The sequence below is a fragment of the Sminthopsis crassicaudata genome, chromosome 1 (genome assembly GCF_048593235.1).
Source record: "Sminthopsis crassicaudata isolate SCR6 chromosome 1, ASM4859323v1, whole genome shotgun sequence".
NCBI classification, from domain to species: Eukaryota; Metazoa; Chordata; class Mammalia; order Dasyuromorphia; family Dasyuridae; genus Sminthopsis; species Sminthopsis crassicaudata.
In genome coordinates, this window is record NC_133617.1 from 232,657,596 (window position 1) to 232,685,065 (window position 27,470).

Consider the following 27,470-nt stretch of genomic DNA (forward strand, 5'->3'; position numbering starts at 1 on the left):
CAGGACACTGCCAGTTTGGATTATTAGAAACCGTTTGCTCACAGGTCCAGTTAAAATTGTTCAGAGAGAGAGAGAGAGTGTGTGTGTGTGTGTGTGTACACATAAAATATCCATGTCTGCATCCATTGTGTAGATAGATATAAATTCATCTCCATTTTACAGATAAAGAAACTGAGATTAAGTGATTTGCTACAGGGCTACACAACTAGTAAGAGGTGAAGCTGGGACTTGAAATTGGACTGGACTGTATTCCCATGTTGTATATAACTAGTATGATTTCTTGGGGGGAAAGTTTTTTCTTTATTTAAATAATGTTTGTGCATTAGGAATAGGTGAGAGAGAGAGAGAGATGGCTGAGAAGTGGCATGGAATCTGATCTCCATTATTCTTTTCTTAAACTGAAGTAAATCTCCCTGTGCTCTTTTTTAAAAGAGCATTTTAAAGTGTCCTTTTTAAAAAAAAAAAAAAAAAATCTGCATTATTCTTCATAGATTATATAAACATGCAATTCTCTAAACTTTCTAATTGAAATATGCCCCCACTTAAAGGTATTTGTACAGCATCTACACCTTTTGTACTATTGGGAGATGTTTTGGATTGTCTTCCTTTGGATCAATGTGACACAATCTTCACCTTTGTGGAGAAAAATGTTGCCACTTGGAAATCAGTAAGTTTGTTTCTCTTTTTTGTTAAATCTGTTTTTTCTCTTATTTATCTTTCTGGAAATCCTCCAGTATCATAACTATATATATATATCATGTAATTCTCCCTGTATCTCTAATTTGAGACAAAAGATCATGTATTTGCTAGTGGTTGAAAGGATTATCCCGTTGTAAATTGTATTGGGTGTCCTAAGATGACTTGAATTACTCTTAGATTCCTAGAGAGTCATGTGAGAATCATATCCCTGGAGAAAGCTGAAATAGGAAATTTGATCATGCAAAAGCAGTTAAATGAAACACTTGTTAAATATCAGGTATTCATCTCTCTTGTATTTTCGAAATTAAATTTTTGTAATAGAAGAGCAAACTTAGTTTGTTACTAAATTTCTTACTCTTGCTGCATTTATGGAAGAATACTGTAAAGATAATGGAATGTGCTACAAATTCCATATAATAATAAAATCTTTTATTTACAGAATACATTCTATTCTGCTGGAAAAAATTATTTGTTGCGTATGTGCAATGGTAAGTAAAAATATTTACTAGTAGAAATATATTATCTTTATAATGGTTGCATTTAGATTAATGAGAATTATTTAATACAAGAAACAAAAATCTTAGCATTTACACTGTGAAATTTTGATAACTGACATACAAAATGTGGTATAGTTGGTATAGTTTTACTTTTAGGCAACAGCATATACAGGAAATAGTTTTAGATTTGGAGGCAGGAAAGTCCTGAGTTTGAATCTTGCTTTTATACTACCTTTGTGACCATAAATGAAGTTAATAATATCTACTTCATGGTGTTGTTTTGAGAGTCATATAAACATATATAAAACACTACATAAAATATCAACTTTTACTATTATTATTGTAGTTTGTTTAAAAAAAAAATTTGGCAGCCACAAGAGTTCAGTAGATTTTAGAGTAAATCCTTTAGGGTAGTTGTTGTCAAACATTTTTAGTCTATGAGAAAAGTGTTCCACAGACCATTTATTCCAGTCCTTTCTCTCTGCAAATAGCAGAGAAAAGGGAAAAGTGAAAAGGTAAAATGACTTTGAGGACAGGGGCTATATCTTTCCTGTGTATGTACTAAGAATGCATTGTATATAATTTTATTAAGTAAATGATGAAGTTAATGAGAGGACACCATTGGTTAGTAATTATATCTTAAAAGCAAACATTCATATTATTTAGAGAAGAATTAATAGGGAGACCTTATACACACTTGGAGAACTACTGCTTTTTTTTTTGTTTGTATTTTTTGACTATGTAGTTAAAGCACTTGAATATGGTTGATAAACACAAGGTCCTCTTGTTTCTGTTTTGCTTTCATTTCTATATATTGTTTTAGATCTCCTTAGAAGATTATCAAAATCCCAGAATACTGTGTTCTGTGGAAGGATTCAGCTTTTCTTGGCCAGACTTTTTCCATTGTCAGAGAAATCAGGTGAGATTTTATAAATTGGAACAAAGGACTTAACATCTGACTCTTGTATACTTGTTAAATGGATTGTTGTCTGCTATTCCTAATAATAGAATCTTAACAAACATATTGATCACAATTACATACTTTTATAAAAGGTATTGTAGAAAATTATTGCTTTCTATCCTACTGATAGATAAAACCTATAGGGAAAAGTAAAGTAAAAAAATACTAAAATAAAACTTTTGGCTCCTTTTTTTTTGAAGTTTTTAGTTAGTAATATTTTCATTTTAATTGACCTTTCCAAAATATTTTCACATCCATTATCTTATATTTTCACAATATCTGTGATTTAATGATTTTTCCCTCCAGTACTTTTTTTTTTTTTTTTTAAACTTAAGTAGTTGAGGCATCTGAATTGTCAGTGTTTATATTCATAAATATTGAACCAAATTTTCATACATAGTTTCCCTCCTTCTCCATTGTTATCATTAAGGACGAAAGTATATATTAAGTACTTTAGAGTCGTTATTACATTCTATATTGAACATCTCTACTCACTTCTCCTTGGCAAAGGATGATGTTGCAGTTAAGTAACATGCCTAGAATCATATAAGAATTTCAGGCAAGATTTGAACTTGGGTCATCTTGATTACATGGCTCCATCTAATGGGCTGTCTTCCTACCTCTTTTTCTTCATGCTTGACCTAAGCATTTCAAAAATAAGATAGCCTAATATACATGCACAGTTATTTCTTATTTCCATGGGCTATGTAATGAACTCATCTGACAGCTTCTTTATTCGCTTTAAGAAATGCTTGTGAGCTAATCCAAATATACAAAAACATTTGCATATCCTGAAACCAGCAGAGAACTAGGGGTGATATCAGGTAGACCAGCTTATGCCAAGAATACTTAAAACTAAAACAACAGAAAGAAGTGAAATTAAAACAAACAGGCCAACATTTTTATGAGTTGCTGTCACAATAATAGTGGAATCCACTACTCTTAGACTTTATTCCCTTCTGTATTCAGTTTGATATTTGAAGAAGTGGCAGACACTTCAACAGATGGATTAAGGAAGGGCAATTAGATTTTCATCTCAGAAGAAATCTGTGCTTATAGAGTGACACTGTTTTAAAGGCACATAAGGATCTGTTTTCAAGATATCTCAAAGGAGAAGGAAAGCTTAAAAGAAAAGAAATAATCTGAGGCCGTATTTACCCCCAAAAAAATCTCACTATGACTGATAACGAGCAGTCTGTTTAAATCCTTATTGGCCTAAAATCATTTTGAGATTCATCTACACAGATATTGAAGGCACCTTCAATGAAAATGTGAGAAGAAATAACTTAATTCAACAGTCTGAACAAGAGGGACACAACATAGCAACTTTTTACATTTTTTATCTTATTTTTATTGTTCCCTTTTATTTTTATGTCACACATTTTTTAATGTAATCCTCTTCCCTCTCCTACCCAACAAGCCATCCCTTAAAACAACAGGTTTTTTTAAAACATAAAAAGGCAGATGAGCAAAATATATGAACCATATCTGATAACATAAGCAATATTCCATATAGTTCCCCACCTTTCTTTTAAAAACAGAAAACTATATCTTTGCAATAATAAAACTATCTGAGATAGAGAATAAGATACTATTTTGTTAACTGGGATTTAAAAAAAAAAAAAACCACCATTTTAATTAGAAATAAATACAGCCTTAAATAGTTTGTTCAGATGAGACATTCTTGTATGTATATCATAACTATCTAAAAGTCTCATGATTGACTTGGCTATAGAAAAAACTTTCAACAACAGTCTATTGCGTGTTGACACAAGATAAGCTATTAAACAGATAACTATATATTCGCTCAAAAGTATTCTCCAGCATTTTGGAAGATTTTCTTTGTATGGTTCAAGAACAGACTTGACTTCTAATGGCAGGGCCCTCCAGATAGTCTTGTTTCCATCCTTGTTAAGTGTATTTTTACCTGGTGCAACTACAAAGATACATGAGTGGAATACACAAGAATATGAAAGCTTGAAGATACAAAACAAATTGTATGAAAAAGATGAAAACTATGGTATGTAGTTACATAGATAAATTAGTTCATAGATATGGTATAAGGTCTGTAAACAGATCTTTAACTGGCCTGGCAGCATAATAAACAATTAGGGGGAAACCTAAATTATACAGATAGCTGTTGGAATACTTTCATTATTTCCAGCAAAAACAAAACTGCTAATGGTTTCTTAAATGATGACTTCATCTTTTTAAAAAGGGTGGCACTGATGAGAGTAAGTGGTATTCTAAATCTGGTTCTCATAAGGGATAAACTGGGGTGAACATCATGGAAAACTTGGTGGAAAATTGTTACTAAACCATCTCAGAATTTGTAATAGAAGAGGAAGTCTAGACATGGTCTAAATTTGAAAACAAGTACATTTCAAAAGATAGGATTCTTTGGAAAATCTACAGGGGAAACCAATCTGAGAGGAATGGGAAGTTCTCAAGAAATACATTCTGAAGACACAAAAGGATCAGTGCTGGTGAAGAGTGAAAGGACAGAAAAAGATAATATGGATACACAGAATTCATGGACCAACTTAAATTTTTTTTTTAATTTTTTTAAACATTTGTGTGTTGGAGAAGTATCTCTTAATTTTGCTTCTATTTTCGCTACAAAGGAGAAAAATATACTGAAAAAGACAACAGAAATGGCTAATAGGAAACCCATTGCTAAATATAACAGGGAGATAGAGAGACCATAGATATTCATGATAGGTTCAGGTCATCAAAGGTAGATGACCCATATCCTAAAATATTAAAAGAACCAGTAGATTATTCAGTTACTTCTTGTCAGTGATCTTCGAAATATCTTAGAAGGGCATACATTCTTCTTTTCAAAGAAAAGAAAACATTCTGCAACTTGTAGTCTACCAAAGTTGACTTCAATTTCTGACCAGAAGGGATTCATTTTTGAATATTTTTAAAAAGAAGTAGTGGTTATAATTAACTAGCATGTCTTCTCAAAGTATAGATTACTGTAAAATAACTTTTTTTTTTTTTTTTGCATGTTACTAGGTCATTGGAATGCTGTATATTCAATACACAAAGAGCGTTTAACAAGTTCTCTATAAGTTTCTTAAAGGATTGATATGGAAAATCTAGGTGATATTTGAATGACTGGACTGAATAGTTTAGTGTCTCTGAAGAAGTGCCCCATATTTGAGCCTGTACTACTTAATATTTTTGTCATTGACTTGCATTGGTTATCAGATTTGCAAGTAATACCAACTGGGTTAGTTACCATGCTGGATGAGAAGAGTCAAGATCTAAAAATACCTGGATAGGCAAAAATGTTCAATCAAAACTTGTGAGGTGAAATATTTTTGGCTTTTGTCTAGATTTATGATTTCATCCATGTAGGGACTACATGATTTCCCATGTAGGGAAACTCCTACCAGTAGAGATGACCAACTGCTCTCTAACCTAAGGTCTTAGATGGCTGAAGGATTTGAAAAGTTAAGTGATTTGGTTGTAATCACACAACTTATAGTATGTGTCAGAGGCAGGAACTGAACCAAATTCTTTCTGGTGTCAAATTTTAACTTTTTATTCACTATACCTGCAGCCTTACTAGTTAAAATTTAAGAGGTAAATATTAATTCTTATACTTCAATTCATAAAATCATCTCCGCAAGTACAAGATGATAAGATAGTTCATCCAAAGATTTGAGAGGGTTTGGTAGATTGCAAACTATTGAGTGAATAGAGTGATATAGTAACATGACAGTCTAATGTGAACTTTGGCTGCATTACAAAAATCATGACTAAGGAAGTGATGAGCCCTTTGTAGTCTCTTCAAATAGACTATATGTGGATTGCTGTATTTAGATCTAGATACCAAGAATAATCATGATAAAGGGTAGATTTTGATCATAATGATGAGTGTCCTTGAGACTGTGCTTATTTAATGATCAACTCAAGAAATTGATAGACTTAGCCTATTTAAAAAAAAAAAATGAATTGGGAACTATAACAGCTGTCTGTGAGTGAGAGACTATTATGCCAAAGATGGATTGGGATTTGTTGTGCTTAGCCCAGTGGATGAAATTAGGAATAAGTAAAACTTTCAGATTTAACATTTGACTTGATATTAGTAAAAGTTTCCTAAGAATTAAAATTTTCTAGAAATAGAATGAACTGGGTTGGAAGATAATAAGTTTCTTCCATGAAAAGTCTTCAATCAAAGGCTTGATTGCCCAGTTGTGTGTTATAAGAAGAGATTCTTGGCTAAACAAAGGTTGGATTATATGCTTTCAAATGATGTGTCTTCCCAACTCATTCTTTGATACTTTCCAAATCACTTACAAGTGGGTAGGGTGAGAAACTCTAGGCATGTTGGGTAAACCTGTGCAAGATTTAACAAAAAAAACTTGAATAAGAATCACACAGGGTGACAAATTAGTTGTGACAGGAAACTTGTGGTAAAGGTCCATTTCTCTGAATACAAATCATAGATTCAGCCAACTACCATCTTTGAAATGCAGCTAAGTATTTGTCTTTGAGAGAGGGATTTTTTTTTTTCCTTTGAGATAATTGAAAGTAGGGTTTAAATATCATGCTGTTCTCTGACCTTTTGTACTTGTTTGCAGTCTATTTCCAATGCATTTCAAAGATATTTCACAATCTCTTTTCACTCCAGAATTGGTAATATACATAGGAAAACTACTTTTAGTTTTCTCTGGTTTTCTAAAGCTTATCCACCATCTAAAAGTTAATTATAGAGTTAAAGAACTAACAGGTTCTCATTGAAGGTACCTATTTATAAATTGAATTTCAAAAAGGTTTGCAAACCATTGACTTGATTTTACTTTTGTCCACAATGTAAAGATGGTAGTTTGCTTTTTAGATTAATTTTCTATTTCTTTAACTTTATATCATTGCTCTTCCAACTGCAAGTATTTCAGATCTTTTGAGTCTTTTGATACTAATAATTAGCTCTTTCATTATGGCATGCATATTTTTGTTTATCTTTAAAACAGGTCTTAATTTACAAAGTCAGTTTAATCTTGAAAATGTCACTGTTTTCAACACAAATGAACAAGAGAGCACTTTGGGTCAGAAGGTGAGAACTATATTAAATTTTGCTTACTGATATTATTGCAAGTTTGTTTGCATTTTTACTGAGCGCTTAAAGCATTAAGCATTAGCAAATTTTTAAAAATTTATAGCACATTAGTCTTGACTTTGACTTGGGAATTTCTGGTACATTTATTTTTCAGGTAGGAACACTTTAAAACATTTCTGAAACAAATCAGAAATTTGAAGCTGATTTTAATGTATAGCTTGGAGCCTAATGTATGATTATACTAATAGTTACAAGCATACTACAGTATACCTATTTAAAAAAAAAAAAATTTACTACTCCAGCTTAGGAAACCAGAAATTCTTCCTTATGCGTTTGGATCCATTTTGGAGGTTGAAAAGGTCCATGAAAGAGGAAAAAAAAAAAAAAAAAGAGTAAGCCTTTTCCCACTGTAAATTCCAGACCAATAGTCCTTTTTTCTTGGCTGATAACTGATTACTTCTTTCATCTTTTTTTCCCTTTGATTTCTAATATCTTTTGCTTTTGAGTGGAGATTTTTTTTCCCCCTCAGAGGCAAAGAGACTTGCCCAGGGTCACATAGCTAGGAAGTGTTATGTGTCTGAGGCCAGATTTGGACTCAGGTCCTCCCGACTTCAGGGCTGGTGCTCTATCTACTTCGCCACCTAGCTAGCTCTGAGATTTTTTTTTTCCCCTGTCATACCCTGGTTCGTATTGTAAATCAAAAATCAGTTTCATAGTTCCCCCCATGCTTCTAGCTCTAAAGTCACTAAAATCACTACCTTAGACAGATAAGATAGGGGTGATGGTGGTGACAAAAGTAAGAAGCAACTAGAAAAGTTTGAAAGAAAATAAAAGAAGAATCCCAACAGTAAAAGTAGGACGGAAGAAGTGCCTGTAGACTGGACAACTGGGCATTTCTTAAATCAGCCCATATGAAACCCCCTAAATTAAAAATGACTTATATATATCATGGATTTGGGTCTTGAACTTGGGGTAAGAGGGAACATACAAGTCTGGATTCAGTATCACTTCAATTATCTTCATGATTACATTTTTAGCCTTAGAATGCTGAGCTGATATGACACATCAAAGGTTGTTTCACCCTAAAGTGTCAGGTATTATTAATATGTCTAACAATGGTACCTACAGTAGTTTATACTATTTCACGATCTCCAAACTGATATGTTAATGGCTACCTATGAAATATTAGAGGTCTAGAATTCTTGAATTGTTCATGTCCTTAAAAACCAATATTGTCCTTTTGTTTTTAAAAAGCACATTGAGGATAGAGATGAAGGAATGGAAGTAGAGGAAGGAGAAATGGGAGATGATGAAGCGCCAACAAGTTGGTGAGTTTGGGAAACTTTTATTATTGTCTTATTATAATAGATGATCTTCACATCTTGCCAAATTATTAGGAGGGATATAGGACCAGGGAGGAGGAAAATGTTGCTGTTAGGGTAAGTGGCAGGAGTTAAAGACCTTAAAGTTTTGTAACTCAATGTAGCCATAGTAGTGGATGTCAGGAATAGTAATATCTTTGATATTTTTATTTACTACTCACACGTATTCAGTTAAGAAATCCTTCAGCATTTATGGTATATAGCATCAGAATATATACCACACTTTTAAAACCAAGCTGTTCTCCATTTTCTTCTTTTTTCCCATGTTAAAAGATTCAGTTGTGGATTTGATGGATTCTGAGTTCTGGGACAGGCTTCTAGAAGAGGGAAAGAAAAAGAAAACCTCCTCCTGGCCTCAGTCCCTTGCACATTCACCCCAGAGCTCTATCCCAACTCTTCACTCTTCGACCCTCTGAAATTTCTATCCTGCTAGAGTTCTGCTGCTATCACAAATAATTTCAAGGGATAGAGTCTGAAAGCCCACTTCTGGGATTATAGACTAGGAAGATATATTCTCTTAGAGTCCCCGTTTCTATGAACATATGTTTCCATAGGAATGTTGTTTTAAAAGGGGATTAAATTCTGTACTAATATTAGTACTGAACTAATGGAGTGACCGCCTGTGGTATTTGTGACAAGATTTTGAGTGTCATGGCCCAGCCACTGGAACATTACTGTAAAGTAACTGAGATTTGTTTTTGGTACCTTTCTAAAGTACTTCCAAAAGTTGCCACTTTAGTCTCTCAAATTCTTACCTTTCATCACTCTCTGCCCTTATTCTGATAATTTGAGCGCTAATAATTGCTTAATGTGTGTCCCTTCATAAGATTTTTTTGCATTTTCAAAAGAACTCCTATAACCCAAGGTTATAAAGGGTCCAAAAAAAGATGTAAGGCATTTTTAGCTCCCCAATGTTACAGGAATATTGCCATAAGTTAGTTTCTTATGTGGGTCTGCCATTGGGCTAGTTTTTGATACTTTACTTTGCATCAGTTTTTCTGGTAAATTACATGGAGTGATGACCCTCTCTTTCCTGTCCCCATTCCCATCAGTCTCTCTCTTTTTTTTTTTTTTTTTGCTCACAAGATTATGAATAAATAAGGTCAAAGAGCCATAAAATCATAGAATTCTAGCTTTTGGAGAAATTGGAGAGATCATCTGTTCCAAATCCTTAATTGAGCAGATTGGAAAATTGATTTTATGCAGCTTCTTCAAAGGGGGATTTTTTTAGCCAATCATTTCAATCTCTTTCTTCCATTGAGAGTTTTTACTAGTAAGGAGCAAAAAAGCTTGTCTTCTCTTCCATTTCTTCTGTGAGAAGCAGCATAGTATAATAAAAATGAAAGTTTAACTTGAATTCATTCCCAACTCTATTACCAATCAGTTAAAAATCTCTGAGTAATCTAAGATTAGGAAAGGACTTCAGGAAATTAAAGGAAATTAAACATTTGTTCTAACTCACACTAATAAAGAATTTCACCAGAATGCTCCCTCAGCCTTTGCTCTCTAATAACCTCCACTGAAATGGAAATCACCACCTTCCTAAGAACCAAATCAACTTTTAGATATCTCTAATCATTTGGAAATTTTATCTTATGTCAAGCCTAAATCTATACCTCTCTGTAATAGTTCCTCTGTCTTCTGGGACCAAATAGAAGATTTGTAATCCTTCTTCCATATAATGGACTTCAGATACTTTGACAGCCACCTTTTCTGAAAGCTAAATATACTTATTTCCTTCAGCTGATCATCAGCTGGCATGTTTTCATTATCTTGTTTGCTGTTCGGAATGCTGTTTAACTTAGCATAGCCTATAGGTTTCTTCCTAAATTGTCTTCCAGAACTAATCTCAGTACTCTTTGATGTGATCTTAACATCATGTAGAGTTAAAGACATGAACTTCCTAAATGCAGACTTAGGTTTGAGTTGGATTTAGACTTTGATAGCACACTCTTAACTCATACTGAGTTCAGTCCACTAAAGCACTCAGACCTTTTTCAGGGGAACTAGTATTGTGCTATGGTTTCCCCATCTTTTACTTTGCAGAGTTTTACCCTGAGCAACATACTTGACAATTATATTCCTATTTGAGTCCTTTCTATTCGTCTTTGATACAACAGCAGGGTTTCGGGGGAATGGATCCCCAGTTCTGGAATCTGAGGTCATGGGAGGCAACACAGTACTCCAGGGAATGAGCAGATCTTGAAATAAGAGGACATAGGTTTAAATCTTGCCTTTTTATGGTCTTGGGCAAATTATTTAGCCTCTCTGTGCCTCGGTTTCCTCATCCAAAAATAATGGAATTATTCTCTATAACCTGAATTCTCTTCTAGATATAGCTGTTACACTGTGACTTAAACTAAGATCCTATTTCTTTCACATAATCCCATTGTGAACTTGGACAAGTCAGTTAATCTGTGGGATTCTGTTTCTTCATCTGTGAAATGAGATTGAACTAAATATGTCCAGCTCTAAACTGTGATTTTTTTTTTTTTTTTTCAATTTTAGCTCTTCTTTCCTCTTCCTCCTTAAGAATGACTTGTGACCCTCACAAATTTCCCTTCCCCCAAATCTGGCCTCCTTCACAATTTCAGAAAACTTCATACCTTCATAATTCTTCCTCTATCTAAAGCTCTTGTGCTTTCTCTCCTAAGTAGTATTTTATCACAGCCAAGACTAGTTATATGCCATAGGGTGTAGATTGCATATAAATGGAATTTTAAAATAAATTACTATTTATGTCAAAACTTATTTAATAAGCATTTTTGATGAAATACTTTAAAATGTATTATACCTTTCTTAAAGAGGGTTAAAATGGAAGAACTCTCAGAGACCATCCAATCCAAACCCCTTATTTTACAGATAAAACAAAACTAGGCTCATGGAAATTAAATGACTTGTTCAAGGCATACAGGTAGTAAGCTTCAAGACCAGAAGTTGAACCCAGGTCCTCTAATTTCTGTTTTCATTGTCCCATGTTATAATTGAACTTTTAAAAATTCCAAGACAGATCATCATCATTATAACTGATATAGTGCTCTCAAGGTTTGCAAAATATTATCTGATTCTTATAAATAGCCCAGTGCAATAGATTCTATAGGCATTATAATCCAATTTTACAGATAAGAAAACTTCAAACCTCAAGAAATGAATTTATTTTGGCATGATCACATAGCAAGTGTTAAACCAAGGTGCATCATGACTACAGCTCTTACCATATTTTTTCTTATAATGACCTATGGTAATTAATACAAGGTTTCAAGGTTCAGTAAATGACTACAAACTGTTGTGCTTTTTTAAAAAGTAGTTCTTCTATTGAGTTTTTATAGTTTTTTTTCTCTATCTTTTGTGTCCTACCTCTTCAATGAGAACTCTTCTTCAACCAAATTTCTTAAATTGTTTATCTTAATTTACACTTCATTCTAAACAGCTGGGCTCTGGGGCAGAATCTAATCTTTATAACTTTCCTAAAGAGTAAAGTGCAGAGACTTCATGATAATTGCATTCTTCCAGCATATAAATTATGTTCAATTACTTACAACTGTATTCTGGATAGTTGAGATTATTAAAAATTTGATTTCTGGTACTATGGAATTTGGCTATGAAATTCTGCTGTTTTGTATGTGTGTATGAATTCACTTTTTTTTTTTTTTTTTAAACTTAAGGATATGGAGTTTTTTTAAATGAAATACTAAAATGTATACATCCAAATGAGTATTAATCTTTTTGAGTATCACCTTGGGGAGGCTGTACACTTACTATATTGACACTGCCACTGCTTAGAACATTTTTGAGGTTCCTCTTTTGGGATTGCCTTCAGAACCACACAAGAAATTCATTCTCATTCCTTTATAGTCACTTCTCATTTTGGACTGGAAATGACAACACTTGATTTGAACAACTGTATTCACCAGAATTTGTTTCCAAAAACAATTCACCTTCAAAAGAAAAAAACTATTTAAAAAAAATTTTTTTTGCTCTGTAAGCATCAGGAGAGGAAATTAGAAAATGTTTTGAGCAATATCAGCAGCATTTGAGTAAGTGCATGGTATTCCAAGATAACTACTTTGAAAGGGACAACAGTTGGATGAATGAATTCTGGTATGTTTGATTTTAAAACTTAATGTTATTACACCACATATTTAAAGGAATTGTATGTAAATTCATTTTTGACACTTCAGAAATGCAGGGAAGAATTGGTATTAATATATATTTTTTAAAAGACAAAGTAAAATCTTAATTTTGTCATTATTCTGTCTTTGAATTTTAAATGGGAAATGATCTTGAAGTAGTTTAGGGCTTCTCATTAGTGATATTGTCAAGAAGATTTGCATTGAGCTAAAGTTTGCAAATAGATAGCTGCTGCATTTCCCAAACTTAGATACTATGATCAGAATCATAGAATCTGGACAGAGTGATGTAATAGAAACATCACTAGTTAGAAAACTCAGTCAAGCCATAGCTCTGATACTTAGTAGCTGTCACCCCAGGTAAGTCATTTAATCTTTCTAAATCTCAATTTCCTCAGCTATAAAATGGGGCATTCAGTGTGAGACACAGAAGCATATTAGGGTTTGACTTAAAGGAAATCTTACTAAAATGTAGAATTAACCAAAAGTGAAACCAGCTCCCCTGAGAAGCTATGAAAATTTCCCATTCCCTTGAGGGACTTCTAGAGGGTAACTTATTCAGGAACTAGTTGGACCAAATGACTTCCATAATCTTTTCAATCTTGAGATTGATTTTTGATTCTATCATTTTTTGTGCCTTACTTACTTTCTAAAGAAATAAAATGATATAATGAATGTATTGTTTGTTTTCATTAGTTCCATTCCAATTGATTACAACTTGTATAGAAAATTCTGGTCACTTCAGGATTACTTCAGAAATCCTGTGCAGTGCTATGAGAAGATTTCATGGAAAACTTTTCTCAAGGTAAATTGTTTCATTAATTTCAATTTTATAGTTTTCAGATGTTAAATTGTTACTATTTGAGCTAATGTTCATATGACATATATTAAGGAATAACTTTAATTTCTTTTGGATTTATAGCTTCTATTACAGCAAAAATGTGAATATAATGGAAAGAGTGCTAGATAAGAACATTTATTAGTTTTATGATCTTGGATCATCTTACTCCTATGTTTCTTCTTTGGGAAAAATGAAGATAGTAATATGTACTCTGTCTAGATCACAATCTTGTTAGGTCATTCATACAAGACAGTGGATATGAAAGTTAAATATTAGAAAGCACTGTTCAAATATAACTTAGCATCTTCATGGTGCTGTTCAAGAAATGTTTTACTATACATACACTGTCTTTTCTATTTAAAGAAATAATCATAGCTACCCTTTCAAAAGACATTTTCTTTGTTTCCTTTTGTTTCTGTTTAAAATCAGAATTATCTTTGTTTAGGCAAAGGCTAGGATGATTCATTGCATTGAAAAGGTGGCATATTCTATCTTATAAATTACTTTAAATGCAGTGTCTTTTTTTTTCTTAAATCACACTTAGCCATTCAGATTCTTTAATGATGAATTAAACTGATGGGGATCATTCAAAAACATCTTTACCATGCTTAGAAATGATTTGATGTTGCTATTTATTTTTCCCTTTTATATTTTATTCACAAAAATATTAGAATAAAATAGTTTATCACATACTAGATATTGAGTTGGACAAATGTCATAAAATGAGGAGTATAAACTCCTAAAAGGCTAAGGGATCTGCCCAGCATCCCACATCTATTCAGTGTTTGGAGCAGCATTTAAACTCAGGTCTTCCTAACTCCACATGAAGGGTTCTCTTCTACTTCTGCAGTTGTTCAAATAATTAATCAAAGGTTGTGTGTAAAATGTGAAAGCTTTTCTACAATTTGTCCTATATCCTAATTATATATCATATATTTTTTAAAAGACTAAAGGAGGAATAATTAGCCTTTTAAAATAGTGAGAAATTTTATTTGATAAAGTATTTCATTCATATTTTTCCATACTTAGGGCATAACATATAAATAGTCAATTACTAGTAAATGGGTATAAGTAAGCATTATTTGGTGACTTGGGAAGATAAAATTAATGTTTTCTCTTTACAGTATTCTGAGGAGGTGTTAGCTGTTTTTAAAAGTTATAAACTGGATGATACTCAGGCCTCAAGAAAGAAGTTAGAAGAATTGAAAACCGGAGGAGAACATGTATATTTTGCAAAATTTTTAACAAGTGAAAAGGTACAAAGCATTCATTTTCACAAATATCCAACTTTTAAAAGATAATACTATTTCATGCTATATAATTAATGATGTTTGCTGCTTTTTAAATTGGTTAAATTTGTTAACTGACCATGTTTAGAGAGTACATTCTGAAGGAAGCTACAATTTCTATCTTATATAAATAGTTCTCATTTGAACTTGTAGAATGAATATATCAAGGGAAGCTTGGTTTGATTTCTCATTTTTTAAATTAGACTAGAAAACATTTTAGCATTAATTTCTTTTGAACCTCCTCATTAAACTAAGCTAAGAAAGTCTTTAGGACTCTACACTAAATAAATAAACAAATAAGAATATTTTCTATTTAGAAGTTGCCTTTAAACATAAGTGGTTGTTCTTCAAGTGCTTGAAAATAATTTTAGGTCATTTAATTTTACTTTCCTTTTAATCTTATTTACATATTTTTTAATTTGCAAGCCTTATTCACAAATAATGTATAGCTAAATTTCAGCCCAAGTTATGTTCTAAAAGTTATCACAAAATTTATGTAATGAAGCTTTGCTGTTTTCATTTGGGGGGGGGAAATGATTTTTAAGTATACTTGTTTTAATAGAAAGCCAGAAACACAAGAATTTATAATTGATAGAATTTCCGAGCTAGAAGGGACATTACAGACCTGTTACAATTCTGTTGTTACTGAAGAGAAGTCAATGTATAAGTCTTCCTGAAGGTCATATAATAGTATATCTAGTATAATAGTAATCTTAAACTGCCTGTAAGAGATACAGGTCTTCCAAAAGAATGCAGTCAAAAAAAGGTGAAGGGCTTTGAGTTCATAAGATATAAAGATTGATCAGGGATATTTATGCTGCAAAAGATGTGAGTATAGGAAGAATGAGAGCTATCTTCAAATGTTTGAAGACTTGTAAAGTATAGAAAGGTTTAGATCTGTTCTCTGTTGACCCTATTAGATTAAAACTTAAGAGCAATGTGAGGAGGCTACAAGGAGGAAAATTATAGGTTTGATATCAGAAGAAAAAAAAAACTATTTAAAAATTAAAGCTCCAGAAATGGAACAGATTTTTTTTTTTTTTTTTTTTTGGTTGAGGCAATTGGGGTTAAGTGATTTCCCCTGGGTCACACAGCTAGGAAGTATTTGAGGTCAGATTTGAACTCAGGTCCTTCTGACTAGGAACAGATTTTTTTTTTTTTTTAGAAAATTTATGTAGGTGATACTGTTTTTTACCTGGCATAAAACAAAGATTTTCCTTTTTTGATGGAAGATGAAGTTTATACTTATTGATTTTTATCTAAAATATAAGGTCTGTGCACAGTATGTGCCTAATTTTTAGTATACTGGATAAAAAATTACTAGTCATTGAAAAATGTACATTTTAAGAAATAGGCCAATAATATTTTCATAATGGGATTTTTATTCCTGTATTGCATCTTATTTTTCTGTAGTAGAAAACTATAAATTTAGACTAAGTTTGACTTTCACTATGCTAGATAAAATAAATGTTCTTCTCCTTTGTCTTTTATGTGCATATAGCTTATGGATCTACAACTGAGTGATAGTAACTTTCGCCGTCACATCCTTCTGCAATATCTCATTTTATTTCAATACCTCAAAGGGCAAGTAAAATTCAAAAGGTAAGCTTATTATAATTATTAAAGTACTTATTAGTAGAAGCTTGAGAAATATAGCTAGAATTACAAATTGTGTCTAGCTATAAGTAAAACTGGTCCTATGTTGTCTGGTGTTTTCTTCTTTCCACTATATCAAAGGGCCTCAAGGGATATTTGCTTTATCTTAGTATCTTAGGAGTTGAGGGTGTCAAATCAGAAAAACTAGAAAACAGGGATTTATTTATCCAAAGCACTATTGCTGCTATAAGGAAATGCATTTGTAAGGATTGGATTATATTGCATGTATGTTAATGTTCTGTTTGGGTTATTTCTCCTGTCTTGGATGGTTTGGGAACTCTCTCTCTAGAGCTAGTTATATAGGTGATTGATCTGAACTACTTTTCCTTTTTTTCCATGAAGGGCAAAATAGAAACAGTTGACCACTTTTAGTTTGGAGAACCTATGAGTCCTATATATGAAGATCTTACAGTTCAGAAAAAGATTACATCATTAAATGGGTAGATTCAGGAACCAAAGGCCAAATATATTCCTCTTAAGAATGTCGAATGTCCTTTTACACTTGTCTTTTAATGTAATCTATTCATATCGTTCCTGGCCAAAGGAGATTTCCAAATTTTCTGGGAGAGTACATTTTTTATTGAAATGTTTATTCTAGATCTAGCCTCAAGGAGCAGCCTTGTATCCCGTACCTTCTTCTATCCTACTTAGACCTGAATGTCACTTTTTTTTAAATCTCAACTTATCTCTTGTCATTCAGACTTCTTCCATACCAACTTCAGCCTTAAATCCCAAGTCAAGTCATGTTCTAATTCAGTAGTCATGAATTTGGCAATCCAAATAGCCAGAAAAATGTGCTCTAATTACCTTCAGAAAGGGTAGCTTCCTATATTTACATTTCAGTCTCTCACAAAACTTAATCAAGAAGTGTTTCCTAATTATTTCTAACTGTAATTAAACAAATTCTCTCTTGTCATGTCTGTAATTGAAATGAGAGAAAATTGTTATTCACAGTTATTTGTACAGCAGGTAAGAGTCTAGTAGTATTATTGTGAGCATTGATAAGGAGCCTAAATGTCTGGGTTTGGCTTCAAATGAGCAGTTCCCTGACTAATCAAGGTTACCATTAGGAATTAGTAACCATTTCCACCTAGTAAGATTGTACTTGAAATTGTCATGGATGAAATGTTTATTATTTTTGAGCTTCTGGTAAACAAGCTTGGGCTTTTATCAGAGGTAGGTAGGATTTTTATATATTTTCTTTTCATTCCTACAGGAAAGAGGAAAAACAGATTTCTTCTAAATAACAATAGTAGCATAAAGCCACAAAAATGAATTGTGAATCTATGCTATTGTTGCTTCTCTAGGTATTTTAGCAGTAAATGGCTATGAATTAAATGCAGAAAAGTAAAAATAAAATATAGTATTCACAAATATATAGTAACTATTTAAATTTTATTTTCTATTTTAAGAATGCAGTAGTTGGGCTTATGTTTAATGTCATCATTGTAAGGAAGTTCTAGTGTGGAAATTCTTTCTCCAATACTAAAAACAACCATGGAAGCAACTCATTTGTAACTTAAGTTTTAAAATTTTTCCTGGTGGTACTAAGAAGTAATAATAATAAGCAATAAATAAGTAATTTGCTTATCACGGGGCAACTAGGTGGTACAGTAAATAGAGCACAGGATCTGGAATCAGGAAGACTTAAATTCAAAATAGACCTCAGATAATAGTGATGCAACCCTAGGCAAGTCACGTAAACCTGTATACCTCTTTTTCATCAACTGTAAAATAAGCTGGGGAAGGAAATGGCAAACTGCTCCAGAATCTCTAAAAGGAAATTCTGTCTTAGCCTGTAGTAGCAAACTCAAGTAGCAACAGAAGTCACTAAATTGAACATAAGGGATCCCCACAGAGTGCATATTAACTTAGTAAAACAGGCAATATTAATAAAGGGTTTTCAATGCCAAGTATTTTTATTTATTGTAATTAAATATTTCTCAGTTACATTTAATCTTGTTTAGGCCTCACTAGAGAGTGCTGTGAACTGTGAATTTGACACTTGGGTCTTCTTATTTGCTGTCTTTTCCAGTTCAAACTATGTTCTAACTGATGAGCAATCCCTGTGGATTGAAGATACTACAAAATCAGTCTATCAAGTAAGTTCAGTACAAGACATCAGTGATCAAAAAACTTGGAAATTTGGCGTTTTCTCTGTTTATGAACTAGATTTAACAGTTTCAGCTTCATATAGGAAAATAAGGATAACATTAGCTCAGGTACGGGAACCACAAACACTTTTATGGGGTCTCTGCCTGTAAACCATTCATATGATGCAGAAAGTTGTTGAAAGTTTAGTATGTGCTTTCTGATCACAGCTACTATCTGAAAACCCCCCTGATGGAGAGAGATTTTCAAAAATGGTAGAGGTATGTATCTTATGTTATTGTCACTTTTGTTACTATACAGAATTTTAAATATTTCCATTGTTCAGATGTCAAACATCTTTGTATATTTTTTTCCAGCATATATTAAACACAGAAGAAAATTGGAACTCATGGAAAAATGAAGGCTGCCCAAGTTTTGTGAAAGAAAGGTAAACTCCCTGGTTGATAAATTGTCAAAGGATATTAACAGAAAATTTTCAGATGAAGAAATTAAAACCAGCTATAGTCATGAAAAAATGCTGTACATTGCTATTGATTAGAGAAATGAAAATGAAGACAACTCTGAGGTACCACTTTGCATCTCTCAGATTGGCTAACATGACAGGAAAAGATAATGATAAATATTGAAAGGGATGTGGGAAAACTGGGACACTAATGTATTGTCGGAGCTGTGAACTGATCCAGCCATTCTGGAGAGCAGTTTGGAAGTGTGCCCAAAGGCTATCAAACTGTGCATACCCTTTGATCCAACAGGCTACTACTGAGTCAGTATCCCGAAGAGATCATAAAAGAGGGGAAGAGATTCACATGTGCAGAAATATTTGTAGTAGCTCTTTTTTCATGGCAAAGAATTGCAAACTGAGTGGGTGCCCATCAATTGGGGAATTTCTGAATAAGTTTTGGTATATGAATGTAATAGAATACTGCTATTCTATAAGAAATGATGACCAGGCTTATTTCAGTATCCTGGAAATAGTTACATGAACTGATGCTGAGTGAAGTGAGCAGAACTAAGAGAATGCTGTACACAGCAATAGCAAAACTTTGTGATGATCAACTATGATAGACTTGGATCTTCTCAGCAATTCAGTGATCCAAGGCAATTCCAGTAAACTTTAGAAGGAAAATACCATCGGTGTCCAGAGAGAGTTATGGAGATGAATATGGATCAAAGCATACTATTTTTTCATCTTTTTTTTCTTTTCTTTGTTTTGTTTTTCCTTTTTGTTCTGATTTTTTTTCCCCACCATGGGAAATATATTAAAAATGAATGTACACATTAAATAAAAAGAGATAAGCTGAAAAAAATAAGACAAAAAAGTAAAAACCACAATAAGAAATTTCAGAGGTATTTTCAGATAGTTTAAAATAATTTTTCCATTATGCTTAATTTTTTTAAATACCTGTATTTTAGTACTCCTATAATATGTATGTGTTCTTATCAGTATAAGTATTCCCACCAGCAAGACAGATTAACCCATCCATATCTACTCATTCTGTACGACTCTCATATAAAATTCACCTCTCCTCATCAATTCTGCAGAACATTCACCCAAAATGCCAGGGGCCTTGTCTTCTAGATGTCTTAACACATTGATAATAACAGAACACATGGGGTATCCATCTGTTATTTCTTATATTATGACTACTTCCTCTTTTAGTCATAAATCTCTTGATCTTTTATGCATCTTGTTGGTAAATAATTTTTTATGCATTCTCAATTGCAAAGTAATCTGCAATTCTAATTCTTTTGACCACTGTGTTCCATGTTTCTTAGCCATAGAGATGGGCTTAAGAATATTGGTATTTAAAAGTTGTCCTGTCCAGATTGGATGGTTGTTATAGATGAAGAAAGATAATTTAACAGTCTTGACAGATCTTTTCCATTTTTATGTGTTTCCAGTTTCATCTTACTCTCCATATGATTTAGCTTAATTCGGTCTTGGCAAGCTTTTTATAAAGTTGTCTTTCTCTCCACTATTTCTTAATGTTTTATACTCATTATCTTGCATCTTCTCCCTTGTCAAATATTTACAGATTATTTTATATTATTAAACAGCAATGTCCTAGCTGCTGTATGTTTTCACGCATGTTGCCACTTTATAAGTAATGCCAAGCTTTTGCTGATTGAGGCAGCTCTTTTGCCCCCCTGGTTAAGTTAAATTTCATAGGAAATAGTGGTAATTTGTGTAGTCTGTCCTTTTATTTACTTTTTTCCATTACTAAATCAATACATTTCTCTGATGATTATCAGCTTTGGTAACATGCATAAATGTATAAGTGTGGCAGTTAACCTTTTTAGTCTTAACTATTGTTACAAATAAGGTTGCTGTTTTTATTTGTATGGTATATTTTCTGTCTTTTAATCTCACTTCTAATTTGATTATGATCTGAGCTTTGTTTTAACATATCAGGAGTCTAACTGTACATACTTTGTGGATTAGAATGTGGCTATCAATAACCAGTCTGATGATAACCTGTCTGATGAAATACAGTTAATTTCATTTTTCATGTCTATAACTGAATAAATGTGAAAAGCCTCTATAATATGTTTAACATCTTCAGTTGTCTTCATGATGCATAGTTGTTGCTCTACATATTTTACACACTGTTAGCCTCTTTCAATTCTTAATCTTAAACCATATTTTCTGTCTTCAGATATATGATTTATATAACTGAGTATTCAAGGATAGGTTGATTTCATTTAGAGAGGGTCCTAATCAAGTTCTTTCTAGAATTTCTCTTCTAACTTATCCTTTCGCACAGATGTGCATAAACTACATTTATCTCCAGCACGGTCTTTTTTACAAATATGGAAATATATAGCATGAAATTTTGCTTCTTGTTGGCTTTGGATTTTGCAGACTTATCTGCTTTGCAAAAGAAAACAACATATGAGGCACTCTTAACTGCATCCTTATTTTTGTTTTCTTATGTCAACTGTAGCAAGACAGTTAAACGGTATTATGAGTCATTCTTTTAATAGAATGTCCATTTGTTAGTCATCAGACAAGGGTCTTGTATTTAGTGTATTGGCAGTTAACAGTCATATTTATAAACAGTTTAAAAATTACAATACATAGTATTCTCTTAATCCTTTTCATCCATCCTGCCACACTTGCCACAGAAACTTAAAAGAGGTTGCACAGAACTTGAGCGCCATGTTGTATTTTTCTTTGTTTCATGTGTTTCCACGATAAGAGAATTTATCACCTAATGATCAGTTTACTTCTTGTAAATCTTTGTACTTAAATAGGTTGGTTGTCAGAAAACAAGCATTGTCTGTTACTAGGACTTATATACTCAAAGCCTGTAAACCATATAAAACCACCAAAAGCTTGTATTCAGCTAGCATAGGGAGAAATCAGGATTGTCTACATTTCCCACTAAAGCAATGGATGCAAAACTCTTACAGACATACATAACTGGCATATGTGGCAGAATTTTCTGTTTCAGTCAACAAAGATTTATTATGTGAATTATTGAGCTTTGGTCCTGGGGAATACAAATACAAAGCATCATTCCTTTTACATTCTTTTGGAGGAAAGGAGATGGAAGAAAAGGAACAACTTGGGGAGTGGAGTGGAGAGAAAAAGCATGAAAGCATACACATAAGCATTTATTGTGTTTACTGTGTTATGAGATAGAGATATAAATACAAGCAAACAAGATAGGCCCTACCCTCAGGGAGTTTCATCCTTTAAAATTTAATAGGGTTTAATCAATATCTTCGTTTTTACATTGCCTAGATAGACTCTGATTTCTTATTTGAAGCCAGGATTGTTCTTTATACTTTGTCAGCATTCATCTTCAACTGTTTTGTGATGGTTGTTTTGTTTTTCCTCATCTACTTTGATGTAATCATTATACAAAAGTACATATATGTACACACAGAATTTTCCTGGTTCTGCTTACTTCAATTTGGATTAATTCATGCAAATCTTTCCATGCTTTTCTATATTCATGAAGGGCTATTAGTACAGTGGTGAGGTTTGGAGTTGGTGGCTGGGAAGTGAGATAGAAGCCTAGATCTATGCTATATAATGGAAATGTTCACCTTTAAGAGCCGAGGCTGATTCCAAGAGTACAGTCCAAGGTTCCTATGAGGAAAGCCCAGGGTATAAGGTAGTTATGGAAGGAAGGTACTAGAAGTCAGGGGGATCATGAAAAGCTTCATTTTTTTAAAAAATGATACTCGAGCTCTGTTCTGAAGAGAGGAATTCTGCGAGGCAGAGGTAGGAAGGGAATGCATTACAGGTATAGAGAATGGAATTGCAAAGCCACAGAGATGGGAGAGGGAGTGCAAGGAAAAAAGCTTAGTATGATTAAATTTTAGAATGTAAAGAGGGAAATAATCTGTAATGAGGAAAAGAAAGCTAGGTCAGTTGTGGTGGACTTTAAAGGCCAGATAGGAATTTTTATATGATTTTAGAGGTAATAAGGAGCCATTGAGGTTTATTGAGTAGGATAGTTGCAGGGATACAGTTGCATTTAAGAAAATAATATGTGCAGCTGTGTGATGATGGAAGTAGGAAGAGAAAAGACCCAATTAGGAGGCCATAGTTTATGCAAGAGATGATAAGAGCCTGGACTAAAGTAGTACCTGTATGAGTTAAGAAAAAGGATCAAATGTCAGAAATGTTGTGGAGATAGAAATGTTGAGATCTGACAGTAGGTTGGATATGTGGCATGAGGGAGAATAAGAAGAATATGATACCACCAAGGATATGAAGCTGGGAGATGGGAATAATGGTATATGTGTGCATCCTTATCTATTCATTTTAATATTAGTTCATTTCTTCTTGCCCATTTAGTTACTCCCCACTTGAGATATTCCCAAAACAAAGCTGTCACATTATTAATTGAATTACTTAATGTAATTTCTTGAAAATTTTGGTACTTCTTATTTAATGTCAAACAATTTATCTTAAGAAAAGTGTTTTAAAATTGTTTCCTTATCAGATCTAAAATTCCTTCACCTTTCCTAACCACATATAATTCCAAAAATAGTGTGCGTTCTATTTGCCGTAGACCTTCAGATGCCAAGCCTACAAGAGTCGTAAGGAAGAGAACAGCACCGGAGGATTTCCTGGGGAAAGGACCCAACAAAAAAATTCTGATGGGAAAGTAGGTCAGCTTGTCTTCATATCTGGGCCAGAATTGGTAACTGTGTATTTGATAGTTTTTTTGTTTTTTTTTTTTTTTTTTTTTTTTTTTTAAGTACTGTCATAGAATTTTTAAAGTTTGCTGCTGTCAAATGTCATTTGTTTGTTTCTATAAAGTGGCCCCAAACCTGCCACTTGTTCCTTATTATGCTATCTTCTGCAAGTAATGAAGCCTTATTTTAGAGTTTGCTTTAGAAAGTTTGTGGCTTCTTTATACCCTGTCTTTTTTTTTTTTTTTTAATAACTTTTCATTTACAAGATATATGCATGGGTAATTTTTCAGCATTGACAGTTGCAAAACCTTTTGTTCCATTTTATCCTCTCCTTTCCCCCACTCCCTCCCCCAGATGGCAGGTTGATCCATACATATAAAATATGTTAAAGTATAAGTTAAATACAATATATGTATACATGTCCATACGGTTAATTTGCTGTACAAAAAGAATCGGACTTTGAAATTAACCTGTGAAGAAAAACAAAAAATGTAGGTGGACAAAATTAGAGGGATTGGGAATTCTATGTAGTGGTTCATAGTCATCTCCCAGAATTCTTTTGCTGTATACCCTGTCATCTTGATAAATTTTGGGCCACATTGAGCTATCTCACCTCCAATTATGCCAGCTAATCATAATCCCTGTGCTTTTTGCTGGTTCCCAACAAGAAAATGTTCATGAATGTGTTTCTCTTTGCTATTCTCCCAAAAGGTGGCATGTGGAAAATTTTTACTGATTAGTGTAAAAATATATTAAAAGCCATGTAATTTTTTTTTTTTTAGCATGAACCATCACTTTCTATATATATATTTTTTTTATTTTTTAATGAGTATTTTAATGACTAAAGCTTATAGAAATGAATGCTTCATTGACATTACTGTGTTTTTGACTGGGAAAATTTAGGGTATTTTTATCTTTTGCTTTTCAGTGAAGAACTAACAAGGCTTTGGAATCTCTGTCCTGATAATATGGAAGCTTGTAAATCGGAGTCCAGGCAAGTAAAGATTGTTCTGTTTCTATGTGAGCTTAACTAAGAATAATAGTCATGACTTTTTTCCTACTAGTATCAGATGAAAAAACAAAATTTTTAAATGTTAGGAGTAAAAACAAAAAAAAAAACAAATAGGAACAGCTAGGTTTTCAGAACCGTTTATATCACATCCTTCCATTTTTGTTTGTTGAGGTAGGCAAAATAGATTTCACGAAATCTTTTAAGCTATAAGTTAGGGACTTGATGTTATTGAATTATAACTGATTCATAGAGGAGAGTGTTTCATTGAAGACTTCAATTTTTTACTATCTCTGAAGATAAGTTATTGTCCTGAGATCTAATTTATTTAGTTACCTGATGTATTCATTAGAATTTTCTTTGATAATTTGGCATTTTTAAATTTTACTTATAATTAAATGCCCAAATGATGCTCTTTAACCATAATATAAGTTTGAAGTAAGAGTTAAAGTTAAACCCTTCACATTTAGTGTGGTTAATATTAAAATTAATATTAAATCTTTTTTTTTTATAATTATGAAATTTTTTTTGACAGTATAAATTCATGAGTAATTTTTTTTTTATAATATTATCCCTTGTATTCATTTTTCCCCTCCCTCCCTCTACTCCCTCCCCTAGATGACAGGCAATCCCATACATTTTACATGTGTTACAGTATAACCTAGATACAATATATGTGTGTAAATCCAATTTTCTTGTTGCACGTTAAGTATTAGATTCTGAAGGTATAAGTAACCTAGGTAGATAGACAGTAGTGCTAATAATTTACATTCACTTCCCAGTGTTCCTTCTCTGTAGTTGTTTCTGTCCATCATTGATCAACTGGAAGTGAGTTGGATCTTCTTTATGTTGAAGATAACCACTTCCATCAGAATACGTCTTCATACAGCATTGTTGTTGAAGTGTACAGCGATCTTCTGGTTCTGTTCATTTCACTCAGCATCAGTTCATGCAAGTCTCTCCAAACCTTTCTGAATTCATCCTGCTGGTCATTTCTTACAGAGCAATAATATTCCGTAACTTTCATATACCATAATTTACCCAATTGATGGATATCCATTCATCTTCCAGTTTCTAGCCACTACGAAAAAGGCTACCACAAACATTTTGGCACATACAGGTCCCTTTCCCATCTTTAGTATTTCTTTGGGATATAAGCCCAATAGCAGCACTGCTGGATCAAAGGGGATGCGCAGTTCAATAACTTTTTGGGCATACTTCCAAATTGCTCTCCAGAATGGCCGGATTCTTTCACGGCTCCACCAACAATGTATGTGTCCCAGTTTTCCCACATCCCCTCCAACATTCATCATTATTTGTTCCAGTCATCTTAGCCAATCTGACAGGTATGTAGTGGTATCTCAGAGTTGTCTTAATTTGCATTTCTCTGATCAGTAGTGATTTGGAACACTTTCATATGAGTGGATATAATTTCAATTTCATCATCTGAGAATTGTCTGTTCATATATCCTTTGACCATTTATCAGTTGGAGAATGGTTTGATTTCTTAAAAATTAGGGTCAGTTCTCTATATATTTTGGAAATGAGACCTTTATCAGAACCTTTAACTATAAAAATATTTTCCCAATTTGTTACTTCCCTTCTAATCTTGTTTGCATTAGTATTGTTTGCACAGAAACTTTTTAGTTTGATGTAATCAGAATCTTCTATTTTGTGATCGATAATGATCTCTAGTTCACCTCTGGTCATAAATTCCTTCCTCTTCCACAGGTCTAAAATTAATATTAAATCTAAATTGTAAACAAAAAAAAAATTAAAGGTTGGAAAATATTTTATGGTATCTTACCACAAAATCTGAACAACTTTCTTTTGATGAATGGCAAGATATGAATTGAGAAACTTTACAACTTTTATATAAGAGTTGAATTATTCATTGTACCATTTAAAATCTGGATTTAGGAAAAAAGATTACCAGATTCCTCCTTCCTTTTTTTAATCCTCCTTCTGGGCTCCATTCTTCCCTTCCTTTCCCTGCCATGGAAAAAAAATATATATACAAATATATATCTGTGTGTACATATATTTTTGTTAAACCAGTGGAATGCTTGTTTGGAGACATTTAAGTAGAGGTTCTTCACATTTTCTGTTCCACAGACCTCTTTGGCAGAATGGTGAAGCCTCTGGACCTCTTCTTATATGTAGAATTGTGGAGAAAACCAATTGTGTTGAAATATAATTATCAAAATATTCTTTTAAAATGTCAGACCCCTAGGGGGCAGCTAGGTGGCGCAGTGGATAGAGCACCAGCCTTGAATGACTGAAGTTCAAATCTGGTCTCAGACACTTAACACTTCCTAGCTATGTGACCCTGGGCAAGTCACTTAACCCCAACCTTGGGGGAGGGGGGGAGAATGTCAGACCCCTGACTATGAGATAATATAAAATGAAAATCTAGAGTCTCTCATTAAGATAAGATGCCCTTTGAAAAAGAATAAGGCAGCTGTAGGAAGAAAACAATTACAAATATGAAATCTTGAATTCTTTTCCAATTTTCAGGGAATACATGCCAACTTTGGAAGAATTTTTTGAAGAAGCCATTGAGCAGGCAGACCCAGAGAACATGGTTGAAAATGAATATAAGTAAGTAATGTTTCTCATACTATATTTTTTAATTTCCTTCCATCTTTAGAAAGGCTTAGATCAAA

At 32.8% G+C, this 27,470-nt stretch overlaps 1 protein-coding gene across 2 annotated transcripts in view; it reads left to right on the forward strand.

The window, feature by feature from the left end:
* The window catches only part of THOC1 (THO complex subunit 1), a 58,450-nt gene that overhangs the window by 24,407 nt on the left and 6,573 nt on the right, over positions 1-27,470 (forward strand). Inside the window, exons 5-18 of one of the 2 annotated variants that reach the window (XM_074276209.1) lie at positions 549-667; positions 1,139-1,187; positions 2,020-2,115; positions 7,143-7,225; positions 8,483-8,556; positions 13,437-13,545; positions 14,706-14,837; positions 16,372-16,472; positions 18,562-18,628; positions 18,848-18,898; positions 18,995-19,065; positions 23,648-23,764; positions 24,724-24,789; positions 27,322-27,405. In XM_074276209.1, the coding sequence (XP_074132310.1) occupies positions 549-667; positions 1,139-1,187; positions 2,020-2,115; positions 7,143-7,225; positions 8,483-8,556; positions 13,437-13,545; positions 14,706-14,837; positions 16,372-16,472; positions 18,562-18,628; positions 18,848-18,898; positions 18,995-19,065; positions 23,648-23,764; positions 24,724-24,789; positions 27,322-27,405 (1,219 nt within the window). The remainder of the gene's footprint in view (positions 1-548; positions 668-1,138; positions 1,188-2,019; positions 2,116-7,142; positions 7,226-8,482; positions 8,557-13,436; positions 13,546-14,705; positions 14,838-16,371; positions 16,473-18,561; positions 18,629-18,847; positions 18,899-18,994; positions 19,066-23,647; positions 23,765-24,723; positions 24,790-27,321; positions 27,406-27,470) is intronic. The other variant, XM_074276218.1, reaches the window with a different exon arrangement.